The sequence below is a fragment of the Balearica regulorum genome, chromosome 3 (assembly GCF_011004875.1).
Source record: "Balearica regulorum gibbericeps isolate bBalReg1 chromosome 3, bBalReg1.pri, whole genome shotgun sequence".
In the NCBI taxonomy this organism is placed as follows: domain Eukaryota; kingdom Metazoa; phylum Chordata; class Aves; order Gruiformes; family Gruidae; genus Balearica; species Balearica regulorum.
Window position 1 is genome coordinate 71,200,271 of NC_046186.1, and position 18,183 is coordinate 71,218,453.

Here is an 18,183-nt window from a genome sequence, read left to right on the forward strand (position 1 = left end):
AAAAACTTACCAAGCACCACATAATTCCAATAACAGAGAATTAGGTTACATTTTCATTTTCTAGCAAACATTTTTCACCCTTTAGACAAATAGGCTCTCCCCCCCCCCCCCCCCCCATTTGAGTGTCATACTTGCACTTAAGAACATTCACCTCACATTGAATGTTTTGGTATTTCAGCTAAATTGCTAAAATGTAAATTTACAGGCCAACTGCACCTAGCAGGAAAAGTGGTTTTAACAAAGTCATTTGAGGACTCCTAGATGCTCTTTAAAAGCAGAAAGTGTTCTGTCTTGGGGCTGTATTTAAGAGTTACCAAGTCGAACACCTCAAAACAAGAGAAGCACAGGTACTTTTAAAACCTGAAATCAGTTTCTATCAGCACATAAAATCATAGCCATAAAATCACACACTCTTCCTGCCAAGCCCCCAACCCCATTTACTGTGTTAAGCAGCTGTTCACAGTTCGCAGCTTAGGTTAAGCCTTAGCTGTACATTAAAACTGTGTATCCATCTTTTTCACAACATACCCAGCAGCAGCTGCATCAAAGTATGAGGGGTTTTTGTTCCAACGACAAACCTGACGATCTTACAGAGCGAGACTATTCTTGCTGCATTATGCATAGAGAACCAAGACCAAGCTGGGAAACTGAGTGTGTCGGGAACCTAACTTGAGCTTTCACCGCACGATACACAGAGAGAGCAGAGCTCTCCTGTGACCAGACAGCAGGCAGGAAACTCCCCACCTGCAACCTTGGTTTCTGCTTGAATTTGGAGATCTCGTGGGGACTCTGTACGAGCGTATGTACGAGCGTATGCACGGCCTGAACAGGAGGGAGTTTCACAGCAGAGGCAAGACAAGACCCCCGTTCCAGAAGTGACACAAAGCTGCCTTGGCTGTGAGAACGCCCCTGTCTGTCGCCTGCCTCGTCCACCACACGCCTTCATAACTAGCTGGAGAAAACTACACGGTTTGCATAATTCAAGTCTTCACCAAAATGGGTCTATTCTAACCAGTAAGGGTCACCTGGGGGAAAACAGTAAAGATGCAATTACAGAATACACAAGGAAAACCAGAGAGGAATCTAAAACTGAAAACTTTTTAACAAAATTAAGACTGAATGGTAAAATTCTGTTCACATGGAGCTTTGTTAGACCACCCTTTGTAAGGATCCCAACTGTGTACACTGCTTCTAACTGTGCCTTTTTCCATCAGATGAGGCAAAGGACAACTTACAGATGATTTTCTTAGGCGGATCTGCTAGAAAGTTGTCATAAGACTAGCTGTTTGTAAAATGGCAAAGAATGCTGAGAGTTGGGGCTCCGGCCTTCCAGCCCCATTTTTGTGGGGTAATAGCTCCACTGGCTGCAAAGCCAGGCCCTGTTCTCAGGCAGCACATCAGCCCTGCTGGCTGGGTAAGCAGCTGCATATACATGACACCTCCCTGCAAAAATCTCTTATATTTCTCTCTGCAAAAATAATGTATATTCAGTTCAGCCAGCACATACCAACTTCTATGAGAAGGATGACGGTCTCGCCAATTTCAAGCGCCTGCCTGAAACAAAAAATACAAGAACACTAAAACATGTAAGAACTAGTCTCTCCTTCCCCATCCTACCTTAGCCAGAGAAACTTCAGAAACAGACTTCAGCTCAAAGTTTGGTAAGGGAGGGGGGAAGCCAGTTACTTTGTGCCCACATAAACAGATTTATTTACTGATAGCCAAGTAACAAAGTTGCCTTGTAAAGAATGTACCCCACATTGAGACAAGACACAGATGTGTGTCCTTAGTTGTGATAATGGTTGTGGTGATCCTTTTCCAATTTATGGACCCTTCATGTGTAGACCAATTTAGAAACTGCAAAAGGCACGGGCGTGCTGAGTTTGCCAGTTTACGTTTCTCAGTTGCTCTCTCTAGTGAGCCAAGATACCGTCCAAGGAAAGTCTACAGGCTGGAAATTACTGATGTGTGATGTCCTACCTTCCCTCACCAGACGGCATTTAACATCTGCCAAGAGTCTCGTTATCCTTGTCTACAGACTGGTTTATGATACTAGCGTGAGTGACAACTACCAAAAAGAAATGTAGAGTCCGAGGTACTCAGATACAGTAAGTGATACGCACTTTGGTTTAAAAACCAAAACCACTGTCCCAAATGCTTGTCATCTTGGGGGGAAGAAAAGAAAGCTTAACTATCTAGGAGAGGGAAAAAGTGTCTTGAAATGTATATAGCCCTAGCTGAGACAAGGATTTTTAAGAGACTGTAATCCTTTACAATCAGCAGGGAAGCAAAGATCTTTGGTAGCCTTAGAAATTTATTTTGCCGTAGCTATACACTGTATGAGGTAACCTGTTTCTCCTGATCCCCCGAGTGCCTGCCAGTGACATACTTCTTGACATCACCTGTGTACTCTGTTCTACACATAAAACCCAGGTGGCTGAATGTCAGAAAACTAAGCAACTCCAACAGTTCGGGGTCCTCCAAAGTTTTTGACAGAGTAAGAGTTGGACAGACCTAGTCACACTGGGGGAACAGAACCAAAAATCCCCTCTGCTTGCACAGGTACAACTATGACAACTATTCCCGTTTCTGATTCTTCAAACAAACTTTATTAAGCAAACTTAAAGCAAGGACAAGCATTTTTTTTCCTTCACTCTACTTTGAGCTGTTGAAGGCATCACAACTACAGCTAGCATCACCATTTGTCTCTCTCAGTGCTCGGTCATTTGCCCGTTCATGTCCGTTGTCAAGCTCCAGCCACTCAAGAAATACATTTTCCAGTCTGGTGAAATATGACTACTAAACAATGGTCACTGCCAATTACTATTGCCACCCACCCCCCAATACTTTTTAACACTTTCCTAACTAAGCTTGAGTAAATGCTGATGAACTCTATATTTATTCAAAATTGTTCATTAAGTATCTCATGAGCTTACAGTCACCATTTAGACGATATTACATAGTAATGTGAACACACTATCAACGCTATTTCACTTAGAGCATCTTTCTCTACAGAATACTGCAGCTGCATGGGCTTTAAAAATGCACTCACTACAACTGCAGTTTGAATCCTTTTTTCTAAGGAAAACAAAACATGCAAGTATGTGTATTACTGTAACTTTACAGTCATGCTCCACTAAAAACGTCACTCCAGCCAAGAATGCATAGTCACGTTTGAACTTTTCCAGTTAAAAGTGGGCAGGGCCCATGTAACAGGCTAACCTGGGACTGAGGCAAAGCCAGAAAGTAGAGGGCTAATCTACACTGCAGAAGCTGTGTCAGTTCTGTTACACCAACAACTCCTGATGGAGTTGAGACTCCTAACAAGAAAAATTCTATACACACAGTTAAACCATTTCCTTAGATGATATATGTTGTACTAGCAAAAGGATTTTTTTTTTTTTCCCCTGGTCTAAATTGCAGCTACTCACTAGCTGTTGATAAAGCTTTGTTCTCTAGGTGTGGAAACAATTCCTAACTAACATATTGTCATGGTTTAACCCAGCCAGCAGCTAAAACAACCCCACAACCGTTCGCTCACTGCTCCCCCCCTCCCCACAGTGGGATGGGGGAGAGAACTGAAAAGCAAAAAAGGTAAAACTTGCGGGTTAAGATAAAGACAGTTTAATAGGACAGAGAAGGAAAAGAATAACAACAATAAAAGAATATACAAATAGAAGTCGTGTGCAGCACAATTGCTCAGCACCTGAAGCTGATGCAGAGCTAGTTCCTGAGGTGCCCCACCTCCCAGCCAAGCCCCCAGTTATATACTGAGCATGACATCATATGGAATATCCCTGTGACCAGTTTGGGTCAGCTGTCCTTGCCGCGTCCCCTCCCAGCTTCTTGGGCACCCCCCACCTTCTCGTTGGCAGGGCAGTATGAGAAGCTGAAAAGTCCTTGACTGCTTGGCAACAACTAAAAACATCCGTGTGTTATCAACATTATTCTCATCCTAAATCCCAAACACAGCCCTATACCCACTGCTGGGGAGAAAATTAACTCTATCCCAGCTGAAACCAGGACACGTATTGATACCAGAAAAACAGCTTAGCCTGCAAAATGACAAAGATCTAATTCCTCATTTTTTTCACCTTATACAGCATACACAAAAGTGACTTACACACCATAGTTCTCCTTCAGCTCTAGGACAGTCAGACCTACTCACAACAAAAACATAAAAGCTCAGATCTGCTTGGGTGCTGACCACGGACCTATCACGAACATACCGCAACAGCCTCCCCACGCCAAGTAAGCCCAGGCAAGAAAAAGCAGAGCTGTTCCACAACCGCTGCTGTATCCATACATCAGGGGTTTTTCCTGGATATCGCTTTTACGTGCTTTGTGCTTCCAACACTGTGTGAAAGACGAACGAGATTCGGACCGAGTGTGTGGAAAATTCTAACGGGGAGGGAGAATATCCCTGGATGAAAAGGTTGGAGACTATCAGAGGTACAATATTTACTCATCTAGCGAGAAGCTACTGCAGCTGTCACACTTCCCACCGAGCCTTCTCACCAACATAAATCAGAAGTGGAAGTGTTAGAAATGGCAGCTGTGCTAATAAAATGGATTTACGGCATTGATGTAAACTCACATTTTACTACAGCAGTACCAGCGTGGAAGCTGTGCCCCACACCTTAAGGGTTCCCGCCCTTTGCCTAGGACACATGCTCCCAGCTCCCCACGGTTTCAGCAGCACCAGCAACGGTCCCGTGGGAGTGGGTCAGCAGCACTGCAGAGAGCAAAGAGCTCTTCAGAACAGGGACTCTGCACTCTTCATTTTTCAAAAATGCTGAAAAGTTTGAAAACGCACTGAAAATCTTAGCAGTTTGAGCCTGATTAGCATCACTAGAGCTGTTAAGGTTTTGACTATAAAGATAACAATCTACTATTCCATTCCAGATCTCAACTGAACTCTACCAAAAGGACACACTAACAGGACTTGGGTCTGTCTGGATCAAGTTCCTCCCACTGCTCAAGTCAATTTTTACTCAGGTTAGCAAACACCTTCGTCATCCTATTAACACTCAAATCATCAGCAGTATGCTCATTTACAATGCAAAATATGATCCTACCAGACAAAATTCTGTCTTTAATCTGGGTGCATGCAGACCAAAGCAAAACCAAAAATCTAGGGACTGATCCTGTCATCAACAGCAATACAATTAAGAATGCTCTCAGGTGTGTAGCAGTATCTAAATCAGTCTGAACAGTCCCTTCAGAAAGTCATAAAACTAGGAAAGGAGTCCTAAACAAGTACCTCAAGAAACTGGTAAGGGGGATGGGCGGGGGAGAAAATCAGCATTTAAAAATTAAAAGCACAATAATAACAATTAATGAGACAAGGATAAATTTGAATTACAATTTCAGCTGCATGAATTGTAACTATGTTAAAAAAATACCTCAAAAGATGAAATGGAAGTAAAATTTTTGATTCACATCTTAAGTCAGGTGTCCAAAATGCAACAGATGAACTGCTTATCGCTCCCTGCGACACAGATGACATCTCTCAGGTGTAAGCATCAAAGGTGTGAAGTTCGGCAGCATTAAACTCAGCACAGAAAGCCTTCTACAGATTTAAGCGGACCTCAAATTAGACTGGATTCTTTTAAATTAAGAATTGCATTATTGCAGGATTAACGTATTGTAGATGAAACAAAGGTGCTTTAAAGCTGAATTACAAGCTTTAATAAAAAAAACATAACTAAGTTAATTTTTCTCCAGTTTCAGAGATAGCACAGAGGAGAATCCCACACAAATGCCAACACAGAAGTGCTCAAGTGCAACATAGAAGAAGAAAAACAGGCCACAAAACCTGACAGCTATCTGCCAGAAACACACTGGTTTTCCTAAGTAACCCACTCAATTTAATTAACAATTATGTCACTTTCACCATCTTCCATGAGAGTGAGATAAATCATGCACTACTAAGCGACTTAAGCTCAAACATCCATCTATTCTCTTCACTTTGTATTTAGTTTGCAGAGCTGAAATGCAAGTGAAATGTACAGGGAAAAAATTTGCCAAGTAGACTGGTTAAATACACTCCATAAACTTTTGCCATGCACTCACACAGCGGAACTCAGCTGTTAAAAACACGTCCCTTGTAGTTTAGCACATCGCAGGTGCTCGAGGCAGGTCCTAAAGATGCAGTTCTGTTCAGCTGCTTTATTCAAAATACTGCAACAGCAGCAAACAGACTGTCAGCTTTCAGCTCCACTAAAATTAAAAATAAACTGTTGGAGTTTGAGGTTGGGGATTTTTTAGGACTTAACTAGTTAGTTTTCAAGTGCAGCTTAACTTGGATAAATAAATTAATATTTATGAGCTATACAACGCAAATGGACTCAAGCTGTGTCTATCAAGACTCCCATTAACTTCAGTGGGAGCCTCAGAGTCAGACTCACGTAAAACTGGTATAGTCCTTGATCAATTTAAATCCTGTAAAAATAACAGTAGCCTGGGATGACTGCAATCATCTGTTCATCTACAAACCAGACAAGATACAAGACAGCACATTTGCTTTCAAGACACTGAATTAAAAGAGTTTGGGCCTTTTTTTTCCCATAGCACATCTTATTGAATGACTGCGGAAACATCATCCCCGGTACAGCTAGCCCCCGACAAGCTTGCTTACGTAAGTACCTTAAAAAAGGTAATAATCTGGACCTAATTCAAATCATTGACATTGTAGCCTATGCTGTTCCTAAGAAACAGCAGAAAGCACACTTAACAACAGCAGGAGTAGGCAGGGGGTGCAAAGGAACCCTCCTTAACTATTGCTGGCCAAATACCTTACTACAAGGTTTTCAACAACAACAACAAAGTTTCTCTCCGGAAAATGGTTTTGTCTGCGGCATTGCTCGTTAGCAGGTGTCGCCTTACAAGAAGGCACAGATCTGGACCATGCCAGGACCAGTTCTCCGACTCGAAGAAATCACACTCAAGCCCAACACAGGGCTCACCCTTCCATTTCTTCAGGGACTTCCCAGCCTCTAGGTGAAGACAGCTTCCCTGCCTCCGCACTAACAACTCTGAGTTAATAACTTCTGCAAGACCAACAATTTTTTCATGTATCGCAGTGTCCGTTGGTGCATTTATTTGTACAGTTTTATAAGCACCCATGAATTCTATAACATGTCTCAGATTTGGCTAAGATGAGGCCTGGCTACAGCCACCCTCCCTCCGCACTCCACCGCAACCGTTTGCCATTGCGCAAAGTCGCAGATCTGATTTTTACCAAAGACTGCTACGTCCCCCCTTAAAAAGCAGAGTTAAAAATACCCAGTTCAAATAGCTTGCCCACCTAAAACGGACAAAAAGCATACCCAAGCTTTCCACCCTGGTACTCTGAATCACTCCTTTTGACAAGTGAACTTGTAACCTCCCATCTGACAGTTCAACCACAGCGCACCCACGACAGTTTCCCAAAGACGGGCCCTCCAAACCCCCACGCCAACAGGGTCGGGCCCCGCACTCTGCCCTTCCCGAGCACCGAACGAAGACCCCGCTGTAAACGACACCCGGAGAGAGGCCCGGGCTAGGCGGAGGAGGACACCGCTCACAAAGTTCGTGCCCGAGAGCCCCGGGGGGACTCGGGACACCGCGTCCCAGCCCCCCGCTCCGCTCCCACAGCCGCGGGCTTGTCCCCATCTCCCCCACGCCCGGGTCCCCGGTGGCTCGGCGGGAAGCGGGGGGACGCACCTGCGCCCGCCACTTCTCCCTGATGGCATCCCCCGCCCGTCACCCCGAGCCTCGCTTGGCTCCGGCAGGAGCCACCCGATGCCCCCAGCGTCGAGGCCGGGCGCCCCCGGCGGCACCGGTCGCGCTGGCGGCGGGCAGCCTCTGCTGCCGCGGCGAGGCCGGCAGGGCGCCGGGAAGGCGGCGGCGAACGCAGCGCCGCCCCGTCCCGTCCCCGCACGCTGCCGCGGCCCCGAGCCGGGTCCGCCGGGGAGCCGACAGCGGCCCGGCCCGTTATTCCGCAGCCCGGGCGGCGGAGGGGAGCGGAGGGGAGCGTTGGCAGCGGCGGGGCCGCCCCCGCCCAGCGGCGCGGGGCAGGCGGGCTGCCCCGGTCCCCGGCCCCCACCCCCCCGGGAGTTTTAAAGGGGCAGCGCGCCCGCCGCAGGATCCTCGCCCCGCTCCGCCGGGGGCGGGCGCTTTCGGCCGGGGGGTTCCCGGGAGCAGGGCGGCGGCGGCGACGACGACGGGGCCGGTCCCGCCGGTACGGCCCGCGCTGCGCGCGGCGGGCGGGGGAGGGAGGGGCGGGCGGGGGCTGGGTGGCTCCTGCTGCTGCTGCTGCCGCCACAGCGCTCGCCGCCTCCCCTCCCCCCCGGCGGGGGCTCCTCGCTGCAGCCTCTGTGCTCCGCTCTCGGTCATGTGACCCTAACGTAACCGGACAGGAAAAGCCGCCGCCGCCGCCGCCGCGCTGACTCCGTTGTTGCTGCTGCTGCTGGGCGCGGAGACGGCGGCGGCCCGCGCGGCACCAGGCGCCTCGGCGGCCCGCGCCCCCCAGGTGAGCACCGGTCGCGCTGCGCCCCGCGGGCGATCCCGGCGCAGCCCGCACGTGCGCCCGGCCCCGCCGCACCGGCCGCGGCCCGGGCTGAGGCGGCGGCGGGCGGGCGCGGCGGGGCCTCCTCGGCCCTACCTCCTCATTGTGTGCGAGGGGCGCCCGGCCGCGGGGTCCGGCCGCGCCGCGGCGGGCCGAGGGGGGCGCGGAGGAGGAGGAGGGCCGCGCCTGGCGCCGCTGGGGCTGCCTGGCCTCCTGACAAACCCCCGCCGGGCCGGGCCGGGCCGGGCGGCTCCATCCGGGACACAGCCCGGGGGGGGGGGGGGGGGGGATGGGCCCGAGGGGAAGAGAGGGCCGGGCCGAGGGAGGGAGGGGGTAGGGAGAAGGAGGGGGCCCGGGGTGGGGGGGGCCGGTGTCGCCCGGCGCCGGGCTCGGCTCGGCCGGTTGGGGCCCGCGCGCCCTCCCTCCCGCCCGCCCGCCGCGGGGCGGCCCCCCCTCCGGCGGCATCCGGCGCAGGGAAGGGCGGGGGAGGAGGGCGCCGCGCGGAGCGGGAGGGGGCGGCCCCGCCTGTCTCTCCTCGGCAGGCTGGGCGGCCCTGGCGGCGGCGGCAGCAGCGGCGGTTCCCGTCTCGCGCGCCCTGGCGGCTCCGCTCGCGCTGCGTCTCGCGCCGTCTCCGTCCGTCCGTGCGCGCGTGGCGTGCGCGGGGGGGGGGGCGGGGGAGAGGCGGGCGGAGAGAGGGGAGGAGGGGCGGGGCGCAGCCAGTGAGAGCGGCGCGCGGCCACCCGGCCTTCCGCCCCGGCGGCCAATGGGAGGGCGCCGTCACCTGTGCCACAGAGGCCGAGCGTGACTCCGGGGAGGAGGGGGGCGGGGGAGAGGGCGGGCGGCAGGCCACGCCCCCCCGCCGCGAGCGGCGCCCTGCCGCGCGCTACGGCGCCGGCAGGCGGCGGGAGCGCCCGAGCGGCGCGCGCCCCTTCCTTCCCCCCCTTTTTCCCCGCTGCCGGCGCGCGCGCGCAGGCCCGTTGCGGCGGGCGGGGTCGGGCCTGGCCCCAGCGCGGGTGTCCGGCGGCCGCCTGCCCGCCGCGCGGGAGAGGGGGCGGGGCGCGGGCAGCCCGCTGCCGAGCGGCTGCCGTTGCTCCGGAGGCGCGGGAGCTGCCAGGCGGTGGGGCGCGTTTGTGGGCGGCCGGGGCCGGGCTGGTGCCCTCTGCCGCTGAAGCGGGCTGGGGTTCGGGGGGCGGTTCGGTGTCCGCTGAGGTGTGTGCGGACACACCGGGAAGCGCCGGGCTCTGCTTGAAGCCGTGTCAGCAGCTGTTTCCTGTCAACGCGGCCGGCTTCCCCTGCCCGGGCGAGTCCCGGTCTCCGTTCTCTGCTCCTTTCTCATTGCTCCCAGCGTTTTTCTCCTCCACCTATTTCCCCTCTTCTGTGGCGCGGTACCGGCTCTCTCAGCCTCGTGCTTGACTTGTGCCCGCTGCTTTTCCCTTTGTAGTCTCCGAAATAAACGTACGCTTTCCAAAGGGACTCAGCCTCGCATGGTTTTTCACCCACCGCTGAGCAAATTAGGTAATGTCAGAAGTTGTGACACAGCTGAGCCAGGCCGGCCTGACAGCCGTACAATGGAAGGCCTGTCCCTATAGGGTTTCGGGGCACAAGAAGTACTTTACACGGTGGTTGAATTGGTCAGCGCTAAACTATGGCCTTGCTGGTGTTAATCATCGCTTTATTTTGCTAAGGGTAACACTCCTGAACGTATGCATGCCTATAAGGTACCCCTCTACATATAAAAGAGACAAAGTGCTTTCCTTTACTCTTTTTCTCTGCTGTGTAATTTCCTTGGAGTGTAATTCTTCCTGTGCTTTCAGTTCAAAGCATTTAAACGTCTTTTAAATACACACAAAAACTTAGGCGTTGCGCACGTGTATGAATGCCGTATCATTTTGTGAAAAGATTGATTCAGATCTCTGGTGAAGGGTAACCGCTTCAATTGCCCCAGTAACTGCTGCTTGGATAAGGGTGAAACTAAAAGCTAAACAAACTTATGATGACAATAACTAGGAAGAATGCCTTTCTGGCTTGGGGTTTCCTCTCATCGATGGTTTGCTTTGCCTGACAAGCTTCACTGTCCAAGTATAAACCAGACTCAACACTGATGAATTAAAGAATGTAGCACACACAGAATAATCTAAATTAAAGCTACAAAAAAAAAAAAAAATCCAGCATGTTTTCCATAACATCACAAAGTCTACCTTCATGGAGGATCTTGCAGGATTAAAAATAACGATAAACATGATTTTTGTTACTGCTGACAGGAAGTATTCCCTCTTTTGGAGAGAGGGAGAGGATTTTAGCATATCGTTTATACAAAAATAATTATCCAAACAGTAATTTAGGGAGGAGAGGATGGACCTGAAGAGAGGTGGAACCTGGTGCTTTTTTTCTCTTATTAACTGTAAGAAAATAATCAACTGCATCTTAAATTGTATTTCTTTCTTTGCCCTTACACCCCTGACTCAAATGAGTTCTGCTCTCATGGAATGCAAATGAATGCATTTGGTCAGCCTGGTTATTTGTTTAAATACGAGGGCATTCTTCGCTGTCCAGCAAGTAGAAATACTTGTTTCTCCAATGACTAAACATATTGGTGTATGTGGAATACGCTTTTATTCTCTTTCCCAAAAAGCCCCACTCTTGCTGTATAGAAGAAAAAGGCTGTTTGTACCTTACCTAAAATTTTGGTAATTTCCTGTTAAATTTGGAGGGGAAAAAACCCCAAGACTTTTTATAAATCTACTGCTGTTGATCAACCACTTCTGGTTTCACCTTCTCTTCTGTTCATAGAGGATCTGTGCTGTTCCAGGCATAACGTGCCCAGGTGTTTTGTTGCCTTCTCTTGCTGTTTTACATGGCTATATACAGACCTCCATCACGTCATGCTTTCCCTTTTTCTGCCCAAAGCTCTATGTGTTTTGGTTAAGTTTATATCCACTTGTTGATCTTACTTGCCATACATTCATCCATCCAACCGCACGCAGCTGCCCTAATATACTTCCCTGGTTATTTTTTTTTCCCAAAGTTACCAATTCTTGCTTCCAAGGCTGCCCCCAAATCCTTGAGACAAAGTTTACAGCTCTTGGGTAGTTCTTTGAGGGCAGCCTCCAGCAGTTGGTACAAGGGCAGCAGGGAGGGTGGGGGACTGTGGAAACCCTGGTTTAGGGGGGCTCAGGTTGGTGCCACGTTTCACTGTTAATTATCCTACCTTGTGCCGATGGCCAGCAATGGACGGGACTGCACTTCTCGCCCCTCAGGTTTCTTGATTTGCTAGGCGAGCGTGAGGCACTCCAGCACACAGGCTCCTTACAAAATGCTGTTGTAGCTGATCTCAGTAAATAAATAAATAAATAGTTATTGGGTGAAAAGATTGGCCCCTCCTGTTCTGATAGTCCAGAGGACTTGCCAATACCTAGAACGAATTCATTGTTTCAGCCTGGGAAGACTCAACTATGTATCTGGTGTTTCCCAGGAGAGGGCATAACCATCAGAAATACTTAATTATTTAATGCTGAGTTTGGATTCAGCTGGATGGACACATAACTTGTAGGTAAAAGATATGCAGATGCACTGAAGAGGTTAAAAGTATCTAACTTGTCTTTTATTGGGTTCTGCTTTTGTCTCTCCCACCTGATCAGGTGATATCAGAAGGGAGATGTGTTTGAACAGACAAGTGGCAGCCAAAATACTTTGTTCTTCCCATTACAAATAGGTGGTTTTACTACTTATTAATATTTCTTCTTTACCTATTTATGTTTCTGTATCCAAGTATCCCCCCGTGCCTTTCCAGAACTCTTTAGTCCTGGCTCTCCTCTGCTCTTTAAGCCTCAGCAAATCACTTGCACCTTTATGAATCGCATTGCCCATCATGAAACAGAGATCCTTGCCTATGTGTAAGGTATCATTTATACAGTAGCTTGGGATTAAGAGGTGTTACTAAAGCATGAGGTATGGATATTAGAGGACAATATCTGTTAAGAGACATCTACTGTTGCATCTGTGCCTCTACTGTTAAGTTTTACATGGAAGTCATTTGCTTTTCAGAGTGTAAAAAAATGGATTTGGCCAACCATGGACTTATTCTGCTGCAGCAACTAAACGCTCAGCGAGAGTTCGGTTTCCTGTGTGACTGCACAGTTGCCATTGGTGATGTCTACTTCAAGGCACACAAATCGGTCCTTGCTTCTTTCTCCAACTACTTCAAGATGTTGTTTGTTCATCAAACCAGGTAATTATAAAAAGGTTTAGCTATTTAAATGTTGTTCAGTTAGCTAAGGTAAGGAGGTCTAACAACATTGTGAAGCCTGAAAATGTTCTTTTTGTTTCTTGCTGTGACATAAGGAATATGGAATCCAGTCTTATCTGCAAACTAGACTCTGTTTAAAAAGTGTTAAAGTTGAACTGTGATTTATTAACACTAATGTTCTAATTTAACACAAGTCCTTTCAGCAACCTAGTCTAGTGGAGAGTGTCCCTGCCCGTGGCAGGGGGGTTGGAACTAGATGGTCTTTGAGGTCCCTTCCAACCCAAAGCATTCTATGATTCTTATTCTATGATTTTTTACCCTTAAAAAAAGCGTAGAATTCCTAGAATTGAATATTAAAGGATCCTGTCTTTACTCTTGCACTTTCCTTCCCCCACTCACTATCCTCTACTCTGTCTTAGCACTATTCTTGACATTTCTGTAACATTATATACAACCCAATAAGTATTTGCCAGGAGATTTTGAGAAATGGACTCATAGAAGAGGTTAATATGTTTTTCTTTTTTTCTTTTTTTTTTTTTTTTTTTTTAGTTTGCCAAAGTTGGTTAAATAATAAAATACTAGAGAGTGCTGGAACAGAAGGGAGTTTATGGTTTTGGTGTTTTTGTTTTTGTTTTTTTTGTGGGCAGCCTTATGTGGTGGGCATTAAAAAGATAAATGAAAGTGTAAGACTGTTCTAAAATATTTTTTTTTGTCTTTTCTTTTTCCAAATTATTTGAATTATCTCAAAAAGTTTATGTTAAGTAAGTGAAACTCGTAACTCTTTGGCTGAGAGTCCTTAGCCAAAAGTAAACATCAAGGACAGAAGTGCACTTGCACTTCTGAGACAGGACTGCGGGCAGATATATCGGTCTTGTTGCTCCATCAAGAGCACACAGTCATCTCGAAGACGTCATTGCAAAGTTTACTTTTGAGTACTATATCTGTATTGAAAAGCAGTCAGAGAGTAAGCTGAAGAAGGGTGCACCTCATGAAATGGATGAATTGGCCATAATTTCCTCCTCAGCTCGGTGACCTATTGTGGTTAGAGCATTCAGACCGCAGTGCACAGTCATGTCTGTTTCTGGATTTCTTTCTTTTATTTAATGTTTGTTTAATGTAAGAGCTACAAATAACTGAAAAACTATTAGAATCCCAGATCATCTCCTGTTAGCTAACTGGCCTAACCAAGATGTTCCTGATTTTTCTTTCTTCTTCTGTGAACCTTGCCTCTCTCTCTGCACAGAGATCCAGCTTCAGCCAGAGGGGTGGTGGGTGTTTCAGTCCAGACCATCTTAAAGGCTGATGCACAGGGCGTGCCCTCAGCTGTAGGATGGTGTTGGTTTCAGTCCTGTTAGGCTGAAGAGGGCGTCACAGCCAAAGCCTTGTTGAGTGCTCTAACCAAGGGACTGTCAGGCTGAGCTGGTGTACCACTGGTGCTACTGTTTCTTCCTCCCTATTCAAGGAAAGAAGTTCTGCTCTGTAAGGAGCCTGGCCTCCATGGGTTAGATGTGCTCGGGCTACACCTGTTGCAGCAGATCCTCAGGGGATTCACACCCTGCCCTGCATGGTTTCTGGATCGTAATGCAGTTGAGACAAGGTGATACCACACATTTACAGAACTGTAGCTGTAAACACTAGTAAGCCAGGGAAGCCAAACAGGCAAGTGCCAGATGAATTTTAGGTGTTTTCAAGGCCAAGTACTGAGAAAAGTGTAATGGATTGTGAATTTAGAGTCCAGTGCTAGCAGGTTTTAAATTAGCTACAGGTTTGAATCCAACCAAGAAAGGGGGAAAATATCTTCGCAATTTACAAAACATACTAATATACGACAACAAATCTATAATGTAACAGCAATTTAGAAAGATGTAGATTGCAATGGAACAGCTTTGTCTTTGAAGCCAGCTACTTCCCTGAGGAAAAACATGTCATCTTTCAAGTGGCCCATAAGATTAAGTCTTTCACGTTGAAGCGTTTCTCTATATTTATTGCAGATTCTGCCTTTTGTATTTAAGTAGATGCCTCTGATTTTTATCAATGCTTGAATAACCTAGATCTGGTAAAAAAGATTTCCCTTATCTTTTATTGATCATTTTGTTTCACCTTTCAGTGAATGTGTCCGTTTGAAAGCGACTGACATACAGCCAGATATCTTCAGTTATCTCTTGCATTTGATGTACACTGGGAAGATGGCACCGCAACTCATTGACCCAGTTCGACTAGAGCAGGGAATAAAGTTTCTGCATGCATATCCACTAATTCAAGAGGCCAGCCTTGCAAGTCAGGGAACTTTTTCTCACCCGGATCAAGTTTTTCCATTAGCATCTTCATTATATGGCATTCAGATTGCAGATCACCAGATAAGACATCCCACTAAGGTTACATCAGCAACTGACAAACTCGGGCGAGAACCAAGGCCACAGACATCACGGATGAACCAAGAGCAGGTTTCCGAAGGCTCCCAGCTCTCGCAGTTAGCTGCAACTCTGCCACAAGTGACCCGGACAAACATGTCCACTTCTGACCCATTGCCATCTTCTTTATCTCCAGAATTGGTATCTGCTGCTGGTAATAATTCACCTGCAGGCGAAGAGGCCAACATGGAAGCATCTTCTTCAGATGAGCAGCCTGCCTCACTCACAATAGCACACGTCAAGCCAAGCATTATGAAAAGGAACGGGAGCTTCCCAAAATACTATGCCTGCCACCTCTGTGGTCGCCGGTTCAATTTGCGAAGTAGTTTGCGTGAGCACCTGCAGATCCACACGGGAGTTCCCTTCACATCTAGCCAGCAGGGAGAAAGTAATATTTCTTTGTCGCTCTGTAACAGCACAGCTGATAAAGATGCCGTGGAAGTGCCTGAAGCAGGGATGATTAGTGACAGCGAGCTGCAGCAGATCTCAGACTCCCCAATAATTGATGGGCAGCAGCAGTCAGAGACACCGCCCCCCTCCGATATTGCAGACATAGACAACTTGGAGCAGGCAGATCAAGAGAGGGAAGTGAAAAGACGGAAATATGAATGTTCCATCTGTGGTCGCAAATTTATTCAGAAAAGCCACTGGAGGGAGCACATGTACATACACACCGGCAAGCCCTTCAAGTGCAGCACTTGTGACAAAAGCTTTTGTAGGGCTAACCAGGCTGCCAGACACGTGTGCCTAAACCAGAGCATGGACACATACACAATGGTGGACAAACAGACTCTGGAACTCTGTACTTTTGAGGAAGGCAGTCAAATGGACAACATGCTAGTACAGACCAACAAGCCCTACAAATGTAACTTGTGTGACAAAACATTTTCAACTCCCAATGAAGTAGTCAAACATTCGTGCCAAAATCAAAACTCTGTCTTTACACTAGAAGAAGATCGCTCCATTCTGCTAGGTGGTGGGGACACAGAAGCCACAGAGACTGATAATGCAGTGTTAGCCTCCATCAAAAAGGAGCAGGAAGCAGTGTTGTTAGACTGAATGTGAAACCTATATCAATTTTTTAAAGTTTCTTTACTCATTTTTTATTAAATCAATTTTTCCTCCCCCCACCTCTTACCTCACTTACCCCTGCCATCTTTTCCACCAGCCACCTTCCCGCCCTTTGTCTTCAGCAACCAGAACTGTACTGGCACATTAGGAAATTGGACTTTGCCTCTCCCACCAAAACAAACAAAAAGCTCTTCATCAAACCACAACATAATTGATTTTAATACAAAGGAATGTGTGAAAAAATAATCCAGCTAACTATGTTGATAGTATTAGTTAATCCAAATTTAATAGATTTTAAACAAAATTTAGATTGCTTAAAAGTGTATTTAGATACAATGACAAGTGTAATGAGAAACAGAGTATCAGTTTGGTAAGCAAAGACTATATATATATATATTCGTTTCCCTGGTAAAAGGCATTTCGAGAAGATCTGGCAAATTAAACACCATGCTTTTTAGAATTCCACATGCAAGTTGATTAAGGTTATAACTTAAAACCCTCAGAACTTTTCTCGATGAATGCAAAAGTCTCTGTTCATTCAGTTAAAAAGAGCTGAGGGTTTCTTTTAGCCTTATGTTTCCTTCAAGTAGGCCTTTGGGTATCTGTTTCAGATAACATCACTGAGTCAAGCAAAGTTGTTACTTAGTCAAATTTTGACTTAAGTAGCTGTAATAATAATGTGATGGCAATCTTTATATATATAAAATACTGTGTATATATATAAAGATTTATATATATATATAAAGTGTTTGTGTGTATATTTGGTACAGGTAAATAAATGCACACATCCTTTTTAAGTAACTGGCTGTCTACACTCAGATTCAGCCCAGAAAGTCTTTTAGTTGTTTGACAAAACTAGTCATTGCACAGGTTACTTTTAATCAAATTTAAAATGTCCTGAGCTGTGTGCATTTTTATTGGCCTGTTGAAGAGAAGCTAATAGGTAAGTGTTGTTACCCAAGCTACAAAGGAAACTAGAAAAGTGACATACTGGTGAGCACTGTGCCATCATCAGTGCAGCACATGCATGTGTTGTTAGCTATAGGTTTGAGTCATTCTGGATGAAAGGAGAGAGAAAAGCTTTATTGCCTTACTCAGGCAAGGAATGTCTGTGATTTCATTTGGTCTAATGGCATGAGTTAAGAGGAAGAAAAAGTGCTGCAGGGATGTTCCAGCAACAGGGGATCATGGTTGTTTTAAAGCAAATCTGTAGTGCTGACAGGCAAATTCTGCTCTGTGAGAGTCCCATTATTTTCAAAGCCAAGACAAAGTCTGCAAAAACTGAAAGGGTGAATTCTGTAGTTTTAGTTACTGCTGATGGTAGCACTGCATCTTTGTGTTAAAAATCAAGTTGTTGATTCTTACTATTTTATATAGATGCCCAGATTTTTTTGCTGGTAGCCTAAAAACCTAAACTGACAGCAGCAAGGAAGCCCACCGAGCAATTACTGGGCCAACAGAAGGCGTAAGCGGCCAGAATAGATGCCCTATCGTAAATGGAGACAGTGTGTGTTTTGGGGGGAGGGGCGGGAGAGGGCAAGTCACAAACCACAGCTCTTCTCTGTGTATACGTTTAAACTGAGTATCATCTTTTTGTGTATAGTTAAGTTCTCAGATTTGTAAGTTTTTATACATAATTTCATTGAATAAAAACTGAATTAAATGGGATATGATTTATTGAGTTAAAGGTGAAAGGTTGTTGGGTTTCAATCTTCCTGAAGGAGCTTTTCCTGAATCGGTTTAAAAGCCAAGCAATGTATTCTGTGTATCAGACTAAAACCTCCATCATACAGATGAACAAATAGCTTACTAAAGCTTAAAACAGTGGGTTTAGCACAAAAAGTCACTATTCATTTTTTCCAGTTTATTATAACGTGATAATTATTGTAAAGTTTATTGTAAGT

The 18,183-nt window shown here is 46.9% G+C and overlaps 1 protein-coding gene across 1 annotated transcript; it reads left to right on the forward strand.

Annotated features, from left to right (window-relative positions):
* The first annotated feature begins 8,368 nt into the window (after positions 1 to 8,368).
* On the forward strand, positions 8,369 to 17,942 carry ZBTB2 (zinc finger and BTB domain containing 2). The gene is made up of 3 exons (XM_075748409.1): positions 8,369 to 8,515; positions 12,596 to 12,779; positions 14,905 to 17,942. The coding sequence occupies exons 2-3, from the start codon at positions 12,607 to 12,609 to the stop codon at positions 16,265 to 16,267; spliced, it is 1,536 nt and encodes a 511-aa protein (XP_075604524.1). The 5' UTR covers positions 8,369 to 8,515; positions 12,596 to 12,606; the 3' UTR covers positions 16,268 to 17,942.
* Positions 17,943 to 18,183: the final 241 nt, after the last annotated feature.